The sequence below is a fragment of the Lagopus muta genome, chromosome 8 (assembly GCF_023343835.1).
Source record: "Lagopus muta isolate bLagMut1 chromosome 8, bLagMut1 primary, whole genome shotgun sequence".
Classification (NCBI taxonomy): Eukaryota; Metazoa; Chordata; class Aves; order Galliformes; family Phasianidae; genus Lagopus; species Lagopus muta.
Window position 1 is genome coordinate 6869037 of NC_064440.1, and position 13429 is coordinate 6882465.

Consider the following 13429-nt stretch of genomic DNA (forward strand, 5'->3'; position numbering starts at 1 on the left):
GAAAATGTCAGTGGGCATCTTGGCAGAATGAATACTTCACAGCATCAGCTTCTCAAGAAGCAGCATAGCTGGCTGACTTGCAAGGAGAAAACCCAGTAAAACATCACATTATTGCTAAATTAGCCAACACCATTCATTCTGATAAGACTGAAAGAGCAGAAAGGCTTTGAGGCAGACATAGTTTCTATAAAGATAATGCTATTGGCCTTTCTCCAGAGCAGTTAGCTAATATTTGCTGTCTCACTGGATTGTTACCTTAGAAATAATATTAAAAAAAAATATGATATGCTGTGAATAATTCTTCTGCTCAATTGCATTTGCAGAGAATGGTGCATAGAAGGTCCCAGTTTCCCCAGGCAGCGCAGAAGTGAACAGCAGCAGGCAGTTTCCAGTCTGATGTGCCTGGGAGTAGCAGCGTTTTTCAAGGCTGCTGGTGTGCAGCCTATCTGGCAATGTGGAGCAAGGTGTTAATCCTCCTCTCTTGCCTGTATGTCACTTCACACGTAGCCCATAGCATTGTCTCTTCCCAGGCCCTCTTCCAAGCCGGGCTGTTTTTCCAGCTGTGTCTCCAGACTGAGGCAGCTTCAAGGAAAAGAACAGAAAATGTGAAAATGGAGATGAGGAAAACTGTTGCTTCTGCAAGCTGAAGAAGTGCCATGGGAGTGAGAATGTGGATGAGGGAGAAGCATTAGGAGCTGCAGCTGGATGTCACTTTTCCAACTTCTATCTTGAAACCCTCCAACCCTCCTTCTTCCTTGCTTTGTCCATCACTGCTGCTCTGTTGTGATCTTCTTCCTCTTGTTACCCATACTTGCAGAGGTGAAACCTGCTTCAGTCCCATGGACTGGACATGCGGTCACTCTCAGTGACATCCACTCTGCCTATAGGATTTTATTTACCTTTATTTACCTCTCTAGTTCCTACAGTGGTCCTGCTGTCTGAGGGAGCAGAGCTCCTTCTGTTCAGGAGGGTTAGTGCTGTTCTTAGCTCTATCATGCTCAATGAATGGAGGAAGATCAAAGACAGCTTTTGATGGTAGCCATTAGCACCTTCCAAAATGAGAGTGCAAGCATTCTTTTCACTGATGGAACCAAGGTTGATTATGTTTTCCTGAGATGGTAATACCAGATTGTAGACAACACTTGCTTTTTACATCCCTTTGAAAGGGCAAAGAGGTGAATGTATTGAGCAGCTGTGCCTCCATAAACAAATGTACTGGCACACACTGCTGCACCTATCAAAGAGTGTAAATACTGGTAATGTATTTGACAGTCTGTCTAAATTGCACAAAGCTGACAATTGGCTAGAAACACAGCAGATTCTTTTTGAATCTGACTGATTTTGTTCCTAAATGACAGTAATTTTATCATGTTGTTTGGTTATAGTGTTGACAAGGTGAGCTTGTTGCTAATGCTTGTTTTTAATTTTTGTAACTGATCTACAGTAGGGTTTTAACAATGCACCTAATTACTGTGCATATTCAGAGATAAAAGAGTGCTCTTAATGTGTTATTCATAACATGGAGTTTGAGAACATTATAAGGCCAGGATTTCCTTTAAATATTAATTTCATGGTAGCCATGGATGCGCTTGGCTCTTGTAAAGAACAAAAACACTGAATGCAGCTCTAAATTTTGTTCCATGCAGTTGACTTATATAAATATTTTCATTTTCTAGAATGGAGGAAACGGTGAGAAATCTGCTACAGAGCCAAGGATCCCCAGGCCAGAATGGAGAAGGAACTGTCAATATCATGAAGGCATATCAGGTAGTAGTGACTTATTACCTATTTTCTTGTAATAGAAAAAGTTCTATAAAACAGAAGTCTCACTGCTGAGATAAAGGTGTTGGACAGTGTTTTCTCTGTTTGTTACAAATACTTACAAATGGTTGCTGATACCATCTACATTTTTCCAGGTGTTCTCTCATCATAATCAAAGGCTTTTTGTTTTTATTGACATTATTATCTGCAATTGTTACTTTCTGAGCTTTCATGGGACAGTGAAACTAGGTTTGAAGACTTTCTTGAAGTGTTTGTTATTTTAAGTAATATATTCTGTATTCCATATTAGAAGACATAGATGCTTTTGACAACTTGACCTTCACATTAGGATGGAAAATTTTATCAGCTCATATTCTTACTGAGTTTGAGGTTTCCATATCAAGCTGCAAAATTTCCTCTTACTGCTTGTGGTACATGCGTTTTATTAGCCTCACTTGGGGTAGAGGGAAACTGTCTCAGGACAGATTTTAAGGAAGCAATGATTTCAGAGCTTTTTGTATGGTATTTGGTCAGTTTGTGATGCTTATAAGAAAGGAGGGTTGTACACTTCTCTAGTGTACTGCTGTGTTCTGGAAGCAGTGAATCTGAAGTGGTGGGAAGCCTCTGGTGGTGGAAAGTCTCTGGAAACAGGTATGATCTACTGCCCAGATAATCAGATATTCTGCACATTAGTCCTTTTTAAAAAGCACTTGCTGAAGGCGGTCTGTGCTTTATCTTTTTAAACAAAATAAGCATTTCTGATGAAGATATAAAATGCTGAAATCATGTGTGAAAGTCTGTACAGGGCATCAACCCTTCTGATAAGAAGCTTTTCAAAAGGTTTAGTTACCAGTCCTTTCCTACAGAAGGAGCAAAAATATGGCGATATAGCTAAACAAAAATGTATATTAAGAAGTATTTATTGCTATAATTGAATTTTCATTTTAAGCTGAGATTGAAGGGAAAAAAGATCTTTTAAGTTAGCCTCCCGAAATAATCAATTTTTCTTGGTAAAACGATAGCCTGTAAAATTTAATTTCAGGATGAATTAAACTTTTTGTTGAACTGATAATATAGAACATTGTGCTTTCAGAAACTGGTTATGAAAGCATCTGTATTTTACTTGCTGCCTTTTTGGAATGTGAAACCAAAACTCAGTTCAGTTCCCTCCTCTTGATTGAGTTCTCTGCTCACTCCTGCCACTACACTGGGTATTCTGAAGTGCATTGATTCTGTACTCTACCTTGGGTGGATTCCTTGATTGTCTGCTTGTAACACACTGTTTATGAAACATTTTATTGCCAGCTTTTCTATACAGTGTTTTACCTTGGAAATCACAGTAAGGTGATACTACAATTAGGTTTTAATTTCTTTGTTGTTTTTTTTTTTTTTTTGAACTTGCAACAAGAGAGGAAAAATACTATTTTTGTTTCAGTCAAGATGAGGTGTTTTGTAGGTTTCTTTGGAGGCTAAAAGCAGAAAATTATTAGCTGTGTGATCTTCTTGAAAGTAGAAATTTCATGCATGTGCTGATGCCCTAAAAGGGAATTAAACTGATCTTTCCAATTTCAGTATTTGTATATTTCAGTGTAAGTTTTCCTTCATGATTTATTTGCATTATGGTTTTTGAAAAGAGAAAGGATTTCTGTTCTTTGGTGTTTTTTTCTTTTCTTTGGCCCAGGCACTTGTTGTCACCCACCAGTCACGAGAATGGTGTGTTTAGTGTAAAATCTCGTGTGCTTCTTTTCAGTCCATCACAAGAAAAGGTTTTGCCCAGTTAGTGACATGAAAAGCAATTCATTGTTTCCCTTCAGCTCTAGCAGAGAGCCCCCTCCACCTAACACATTGCTCTCTAATATTTTTTCACTTCTTTCCAGGCATGAGCTTTTCTTTGAAGCTGTTGGGTAATAGTTGGGGCTCATTCCGCAGACCAGAGTTAGATGGAGTATAGCCATCTCTGTCCCAGGATCTTTTAGGGTCCTGTGACTCTAGAATTGTTTTTAATCTTGTGCTTTGCATTGCATAACAATGTCCTTCTCTTCCTGTTCTCTTCTTGTTCTTGGGGAAGTTTTACTGCTTGTTTTAATTTTACTCATGGCAACTAAGTCAGCTTGTACTTTATCAATTCTCATAGCTTTTTATTGCAAATATGTGGTTTTCTTTGCTTATGAATTCCTTTTCCTAATTCATGACTCAGAAGCAATGCTTTTCCCTTTCCTGAAGGAATAGCTCATGTACTGCATCGTGTACCAGTCTGTGATGAGTAAAATAGGTAAAAATATGGAACATTTCCATGAGCATTGTGATTTTTCTGAATGTATCTTTGAATTATTCATCCTTCCATTCCCTTTGTTATTTTTGAAGAATTTGTTTTCTTTTTCCATTTCAAGGGATGGCTCTGTTCACATGGAAAACAGTGCATTTCAGCCCTTATACTGCTTTGTAGGCTACAAATAGGTTCGCTTATTGTATGTTTGTTACTCAGTGATGAAGCAAAAACTATGCAGTGAGTTAGGCAACAACCATGCGTAATAGAAGATAATACCTGAAACACTCATCAAAACATAGTTGGCCAAAAATCTGTGATCTGAAATGAGAAAAACATTAGTAAAGCATTGTGAAAATAATGAATAACGTTACTGAAATCAACTGTGGAAATCATGAACAAACGTATAATCTAAATGTGTGATGAGTTCTGTTACAAAATCTGATCCCAGGTTTGGCAAGAAACACCAGTATTGCAATAGAAACTGTTCATTTATATCTCTTTCAAATATGCCTGGACCACTTTTTGATGTACTTACAGTGGTAATTCACAAATGGAAATAGAACTTGAATATACAGCCTAGGTAAAGTTTCTTTATACCCTGATATATTTGGTTTTTTGGGAACGTGATAACCGTATTATCATCCTATATTATAAAGTGAAGTATAGATGTGAGCTAACACAGGAAAAAAGACTTTTTTGACATGATCTCCAAATGCTGTGTATATATACATGTATATATGTATATACACACACACACACATCTTCTTATAAAGATACAGAACTCACTGAATCTGTAAATAGTACCATTGTTTTTAAAGCCATCCTTCATAATCATGCAGTTACCTTGTAGTAGAAGGTATTCTGAATGATACCTGCTCTCTGTAATAAGGACGATACGATCTCCACTCAGTACTCTTGAGAATCAGTTTTTAGTGTTGTTTCACAGCCATGTATTTTGTAACAAATGAGGACATGCCAGGAGATGTCTGTTGTGACTTATCAACATATGCCCCATATTGTCTGACACCACGCTAAGTTAGCTTTAGTGTGTGTACTCTGTTCAAATTAATGTCTGAATACATCTGTGCAATAAATGCTTTTGATCTATTGACCATTGTCTGCGTATTTGTTTTTTACAAATCTAATTATAGTTCTGGGATTTATGAAATTGAGTTCTTATTATAATATCAATAAGCCTGACTCCAGAATAAATATTGTTGCTAATGAACATTAAATGTTGCACAGTGATTATGTCAGAGGAATAATAATAAGATAGAGCCTAGATTGTACAGTATTATTACAATATTGTGTCATGTCTTGTCAAGATTCTTACTTTTAGCAAAACATTCTAACCCCTTCCATAGAGCTAGCTGCCCTATGGGAATTTAATTTGCTGGACTTACAGATGGATGATGTGATTTCTTTAGGGTAAATGACTATAGAAGCAGGATTGTAAATAAGATTCTCTGTTACCGTTTTGCATAATAATAATGCTGGGAACATTTATAATGAACGCTCACATAAATGTAGATGTGAATACTTGTGATTTGAATTCATGTGAACTATCATACTTCTTGCTTATGTGTTTATATGTTGAAAGGGTTCTAGTGAATGAGATTTTATTTTTCAAGGGGGCATTATCCAGCTACAAGTAAAACTTTGAAAGGCCAAACCAATACCTTACATATTACTACTACAGTCATTCAAGCTACTACTATATTTTACAGGGAAAGTGATCTGCAGAAATAATTGTGAGCAGTACTTTAATCCAAAAAGCTAAAACAAGCACCACTGCAAACTCTTCTTCCTAAGTTTGTGTTTTAGATGTCAAAAAATAGAGTCAGTTCCCTGCTCGATCACATTACCAAATATCTAGAGTCTTATTTGGTTACAGATCACTCACTGCCTTTCAGATTCTCTTTGAACTGCTTTTCTGTCAGTGTACAGTAATCAAAATAGATGAGGAAGAGTGTTTGTTGTAAGTTCATGATTTGTTACAATTCTGGAATTGTCAGGTTGGGCAGTAAAGCTCAGGACAGACATGGCATCAGAGGGGAAGGACAATCTGCCGTTTCAAGCACTGTGTTCAGGAGATTAGATTTTGATTCCTTCCTTTGACACAAATGTTTCTGTTTCCTTGAGGAAATGCACTTCATCTGTCTATTTTTTTTTTACCTTTGTCTATAAGAAGGTGATAGCAACATACCTTTTTACTCTCAGGTGCATTTAAGATGACATCAATGTGTATGAACTGCTGTTTCTGATAACAGGAGCACTTATAGCCAAATAATGAGTAGAAAAAGAAAAGTAAAAAAAGACTTTTTGTATTTCGGTAGACTTGAAAAAAGGCATATTTCTCCCAAACTTTTGCTCAGCATACTATGCACTGTTACTGTACTTCTAATAGGAAATGAATCAATTTCAAGTGGAGCTGTCCTGTCATATATTAAAAAATGTAGGAGAGAATTTTTGCTGTGGGGAAATGAGTACTCATGACTGAAGCCTTTGCAACCTTTTCAGAGCCCCACTGTGCTTCTTTGAAGTAAACTATCTAAAAGAATACTGCAGTGGGGAGAAGATTCTTTCCCCTGCTGGGAACTGACATCCTGGCTTTTATACAGTCTGACTCCATCCCCATCTAACATGATAGGCCCAGTCACCCCTGAGTGTCTGTGCTAAGGAATTTGTTGAGGAGAATGAACCCATTCTGAGGTCACTGCTGTTGAGTAGTCAACCAAGCAGTCTGGTTGTAAGACTGAATGGGGATTATGGGTAGCCTTAATAGTTGGATGCTTCAGGTTTCTTTGGCCCTGGGTGTAACTGAAAGCAGGAGTTTGAGTCCTTCCATATCTTTCTGATAGTGGTAAGTGTCATTTCTCATGTCCCTCTGTCCATTTTGGCACCCACTAAACTCTCTAACTGGTAGCAGAAAGTTTGAACAATGGTAGTCTAGGAATTTAGAGGGACTCTTCAAGCCAAGTAAGAACTGGCTGGGTGGTGGTGGTTTGGTCGGGAGGGAGGATTTCATAGGTTTCAGTGTTTTAAGAATGGCGCACAGAGCCCCATGGGGAATATCTGTCCCATTTGAAGGAGATGACCACCAGGGCAGTAATCTGTTCATGCTACAGTTTCACTGGAGTGTCTTTGTGCTTAAGAAAGTTCAGGTCTATTTTCTGCCTTCTTGCTAGATGTAAATGTGTGTTCATGTGCCTGCCTTAGCTACAAGTAGGAGAGGAGATTATGAAGACTTGCAATGACTCTTGATACTGATAACTTCAATACAAAGATAAAATAATGTCAATTCTAAAAGACCTTCATCTATGAGTTGTGAAGCCTGGAGTGTTTTGCTAGTTGCTTTCTGAAATAGGCATCTGTGAGGTGAGACTACATGAATGATGCAGGCATATTTCAGGTGGCAATGTTGGCCAGATCAACCTGATTTCTTGTCAGCGTGTTTTGTGTGAATCAAATGTGGAACAGTTGTTGAGGCTGTCACTTCAAACTTGGACAGACGTTGGTGTCAACAGCTCTATCATGAGAAAAAAACCTGTATCTGTTGCACTATAATTTTATCTTTACACAAAATTATGCAAGTTTAATGTTCAGGCCACTGATGTGTAACATTTTATAGAAGGGACATGTCTTGAATTGGAAAAATGGCACTAGTTGAATTCCCTAGTTGAAATCCACATAGAATTTTTAATGCCAACTTCTATTGCAGAGAGGAAATATATCGTTAAAATTAAACTCACATCTCTGGGATAGAAGTGCACACAGGAGACTGCATCAGCCAGATCCCCTCATCTACGAAGGAGAATATTACAAGGCAAAGCCTGGCAGTTTTGTGCCTCCCAGGGAAGGACTGAAGTGGAGCCTCCCACACTCTTGGGAGCTCCATTAGAATTGTTGGACTGTAGGGAACATGAGGACCTGCTCTTGTTCTGCTTTTCCATGCAGAGAAATTCAGGACCAGCTCTGTAACAAGTAATTCCTTTCAGGTTTTAATTCTGGTGGGTTTCCACCAGTGTGCAGAGATTCTGTTAAATTTTTGTTCCCATATTTAACTAAATTGAGGTTGGATTCTTGTCCCCAAAGGAGGGTGATGTGCTCTTCATAATACTGTTCAAAACTACAGTTTTGTTGTAAGGAACTTGTGTGCAAATAGTTTTCCCCTTTTGATCATTTGTTTGTAATACAGCAACAAAGTAATGGAATTATGCTTAGCATAACTGAAGTCTTATAACTGAAATTTGCAGTTTGTATGTCTGTGTTTCTCAGAAAACAAGCTGCTCTCGCCTTCCCAGGATTTTGTATATATCCATAAAAACAACTAGTGAAGATTGACTGCTATGATGACTCTATTATGTATTATAATTACTGTAATTCTCCACTTATATTTTCCTTGACAGTATAGTAGTAGTGTATTTTTTTTACCTTTTGCTTTATCTTTCCTCTAGATATTTTTATTTATTTATTTTTGAATGAGTACACAAAAACCAGACCATATACATAGCTGAACCCTATACATATGAAACAGGCATAACAAATTCGTAGACACTCTGGAAAACAAGATGAGGAGGTGATTCACAGCCCAACAGATGAAGATCATCCTAATATGTACAAAGACTTCTCATTTATGCACAGCAGGTTACCTGCAGCCTGCATCTTGCCCTTAATGGTGTTCTTATGGTTGTCCTTTCCTTAATTCAGGGATTGTATGTGAGAAAAAAGTATGGCTCTAACATACCACTGCTTAGTCATCCTAAGAGATTGCAGTAACCTCCTGGAGTTCACAGCAGCTATTAGTTTTCAGATAATCTTTCTGCTGTGTGGAGAGATGCCAAAATCTTTGAATACAAAGGCCAATCTGTTGGCCTGCTGCAGTGTGCTTCCCGTGGCACCCAGTTCTACTTCCAGCCCAGCTCTGACTCTGAACGGAGCAGTGGGATCCCCATGGAATTGTTGTCAGCTTCCATCTGGCGGCTGCTTTCAGAGCTCCCAGGTCTGAAGTCTGTCTCCTGGCACTTGACCAAAAGATTTTAATGAGGCAGTCTGGCCTGTCCCAAGTCTATCTGGATCCATGTCAGATTGCAGAAGTGTTTTGTTGACCTAACCCTGATTGCCCATCCAGGGCTAATACTGAAAAGGTTCTGGTTGAGCAAGAGGATCTAGCCAGTAATAAGAACCATCTTTATCTACCTAGTTCTGAGTGAAGATAATGAATAAGAAATAATAGAGACCATTTATATCAATCATTTGAATTCCAGTTTGTGTTCCTTGGTATTCCAAGGCTGAAGGTCAAGCCATAGAGTCGTAGAATGGCTTGGATTAGCAGGGACCTTAAAGCCCATCCAGTTCCAACTCTCTGCCTTAGCAGAGACACCTCCCACTAGACCAGGTTGCTCGAAGTCCATCCAACCTAGCCTTAAGCACTCCAGGGATGGAGCATCTACAACTTCTCTGGGCAACTTGTTCCAGTACCTTATCACGCTCATAGTGTAGAACTTCTTCCTAATATCTAATCTAAACCTACCCACTTTTAGTTTAAAACCATTCCCTCTTGTCCTGTCACTACACTCCCTGTTAAAGAATCATTCTGCAGTTTTTCTTGTAGATTTCCTTTAGGTGATGGAAGGCTGTAGTGAGGTCTCCCAAGAGACATCTCTCCAGTGTGTATTCGTGGGGGAGGTGCTCCTCGTGATCCTCATGACCTTCTCTGTACCTGCTTCAGCACCTCTGCATCTTTCTTGTGATGGTGGCCCCAGCCCTGGTTGCAGTACTCCAAATGGGGCATCACAAAGGCAGAGCAGAGGGGATCAATCATCTCCCTCTCCCTGCTGGCCACCCACTTTGGATGCAGCCCAGGATACAGTTGGCTTTGTGGGCCAAAGTGCACATTATCTTTGAAAATTATTTAAACATAAGAATGGACATAACGGTATACCAGTACAGATATGTTTATTCTGGAAATGATTTGCACTACTAATCAAGGAAAAAAACTGGTTATGTAATAATATACTTTTTTTTTTTTTTCCAAATCCCCCAGGTCTCTTAGGTCAGCTTCAGTACCTGTGCTCATGGTGTGAACTAGTCAGTTAATATATTGCTCTCATTCTAAAACATTCGTTAATACTTGTCTTCAGATATGTTCTTTAGAGTTGTGATATTCCCAAAAGAAACCATGTACAGAAAACTGGATCAACAAGTATAAGTTCTAAGGGAACTTTCTTGTGGGGAAAAAAAAAACAAACCACTACCAACAAACAGCATTTGAACCGTTTCGTTTCATTAAAAAGAGCAATTTGGCCTTCATCCAAGTGGTAAAAAGACATTATTAAAAACAAAATGTGAAAGGGTTGCAAAGGGAATAAAAATAGGCTTCTTTCTAGCAATTTAAATCCAGAGTAATTCTATTGCCTTAATTACATAAAATTTACCAAATGAATTTTCAGAATAGTTTGGCTTGCTGGCACTTCAGTCAAGGATAGGTATTTTAATAGTCTAGTATAGTTAGTTTAGCACTTATAGACTCATTGAGGAAAGTTAAAATGCTGCTGCGTATAGATTTGCTGAGATAAAAGATGATTACTTGAAGAATGGTACTAACGAACCAATTAGTAAGGAGAGTACCTCCATAAAAAATCTTGCTGTGTATTCTCATAATATCACATATACACGTATGAGGAAGAAACAGCTTAGCTCTTGAAATACCTTTCTTTTTCTGCCAGTGTCATTGCTATTGAACGTTGCTGAAGTTTTCCATTTGGAAAAGGCGATAGAAAAGAAACACACTGAGCATTGCCCTCCCATCCCATGCCTGAGGCCTGCCTTGCAAGAGTCAACTCCAGAACTGTCACTGATTTTGACAGCTGAAGTGCCAGGGAGGAGGGTGATGCTGATAATGCGTGTGTCCGTTTACTAAAGCCGGGATGGTGTCAACAGCAATAATTGGCCATAGGTTGGAGTAGCTCACTTCAATACCTTGGACTGACTTTCAGATGGGTACCTCTGAACAGGACATTCCATCTACTCTTACTGGTCTGCTAAGTTCACTTTTTAGTGATTACTGTGAAGGCTTTCTTTATTACAGTCAACTTGATCCAAACTTTGTCTAAAATACGTATTTGTGATGCTTGGAACAGCCAATGAAAGCATCATTGGGAAGTTTACTCGTCTGATTACAGAATGCTCAGTAGGGGCGATAGCCTGTAAGATTGAATGTTTTGAGAGAAAAATAATATGTAGAACATTTGGATTGATAAACGAGTGGTAGGAGGCTCGTATCAGAAACATAAAGTACTTTGTTCTCTTTTGCATCACCCATATTTAATCTAGGGAGCGTTATTGCTCACTACGTTCGATCTGTAAGTCAAATTCAGAGATGTAAAACAGAAACTTCTATGTTTTTCCTGACAGTGGTAATGTTAAACTGTGAAGAGTTTGGGATGATTCTGTAAAACATTCTGATATACGTGCATTCCTTTCCTTCTCTTCAATTTTTGTCAGCTTCTTCTGAACAAGAGCTATTAGGTAAACAAAAATGTATAATTATTGTATTTGCTGATGTTCTATCCAAAGCAAAACTATGTTTTAGTCTGTGCTTCCACTGGAAGGAAATGAAACACGAGAACAGCTGAAAACATAGATACAGGTAAACTGGGTAAAAGTCGTGTCGTGTTCAATAGCTTTGTATGAGAAATGATTTAGACTGTGCCATCTGGTTGTATGTAATTTTTTAAGATTTCAAATGAACTACTCAGTTTTTGTTTTTTCTAGACATGGGTCATGCTTTAATCGCGCTGCCACTTGCAAATAAAGCAAATAAAAAAAAATATATTTTGCAGATAGCCATATTCATGTCAAAGTTACATCAGTAACTGGTCCTGTACGGAGCATCTAATAGGAGACTGTGAATTCATCACGCCTACTTCACATTGCTCTGACTTAATTTACAATTGTCCTTTCTGTACTTAAGGTTTGACTAAATGAAACAGGTTATAAAACACATCAGAATGTACTGCAGAAGTGTCAAAGGTCATTTTTAAGAGGCATTGAGCCACATTAAGCAATTCATCATGAGAAAAGAAAAAAGATTATGTCAGAGAGAGAAAGGTGAGCAGGATGATGCTGGAAAACATTTTAAACCTTTTTAGAATTTTAAGTCAGTAGTCCTTGGAGCATTTGCTGCCTTTTTTCAGTTTGTGCAGTCAAATTGTTTGAGCTCATTGTGCATAGCTTGGGGCTGTTTTTTTGTGCAAGTACAAAGAAACTCTCATCTACTATTTTTATCTACATTGGCAGTCTGAACATTCTCTTTTCATATCGCTCACTTGCAATGAAGAATAGTGCTGAACACTAGGAGGTCTGCAGTGAAAATACACTGAGTACATAGTCTATGAATATATCAAGACTATAGAATGGCCTTGCAAGAAACAAAATTTAGAATTTATTATCACATACACAATTCTGTATATGGTTTTGTAAATTGCAGCTCAGGTTTTGGAGGTTAACAGCATACTTTTGTAACAGCAGGAAAAGTGTTAAAAGTATAACTAAAGGAATCTACCTGGATTACCAATTGAGTTAGTGAAATCCAAGACACTGTACAGTGCCTACCTTTTTTTGAAAGGCTTGGGGAAGCTTCTGAGACATGTTCATGGGAAGTGCTAAATGGTTTGAAGCACTGAGCTTGGGCTCCACACTGGCTGGATTCTGGGGTGCATGCTTCCACTGACTACATAATCTGCAAAAAATGCTCAGTTTTTTCTGAAGTGTTTCTAAGCAATCATAAGCACTAAGTTAACATGTGTTTTACATATATTTTTTCTTGTGTGTGTGTGACTTTAGTGTGCTATTTGGAAAAAATGCAGGCATTAACCAGAATAATTAGAATTTGTAACCCTTATGAAGTCATATATGTACAATATACAATATATATATACATATACATTTCAGAAGTTGAAGAATTAAAAGGAATTTAAAAAGAAAAAAAATGAACTCTAGCATCACGATCTGACATTGTAAATGGGTACAGAGATAGTTTGAGAGATCTTTACTATATTGCATCCAAAATGCTACACTTCTGTGGAGGAATTTGTGTTAATCATAGGAGCATGATCTTTAGCTTCTGTAAGTAAGGATGCCATTTCTAATTATTACTTGTCAACTTCCAGACAAACAAGTCATCATCAAATGCTCATTGAGAAAATCAGCATCTCAAAGATCTCCATCGTTTTAAAATTCTTGTTTGGCTCAAGCAGAATTTTGTGACGTGACCTTGGGAGATATTGCTGTTTAAATCAGTACTGTAAAGTACAGATTCATTTATAACATGTTATATTACTGTAGCCACTTCTCCAGTGAACTTTGTGATGTCTCAGATTCACCACCCTCTGGATA

At 37.9% G+C, this 13429-nt stretch overlaps 1 protein-coding gene across 15 annotated transcripts in view; it reads left to right on the forward strand.

The window, feature by feature from the left end:
* Positions 1 to 13429, forward strand: part of NCKAP5 (NCK associated protein 5) — a 362852-nt gene that overhangs the window by 233893 nt on the left and 115530 nt on the right. For all 15 annotated transcript variants that reach the window (XR_007378680.1, XM_048953741.1, XM_048953742.1 and 12 more), the window contains one exon: positions 1677 to 1767. Coding sequence is in view for 14 of the 15 variants with exons in the window: in XM_048953741.1 (XP_048809698.1) it covers positions 1677 to 1767 (91 nt within the window). In the remaining variant the exon portion in view is untranslated. The remainder of the gene's footprint in view (positions 1 to 1676; positions 1768 to 13429) is intronic.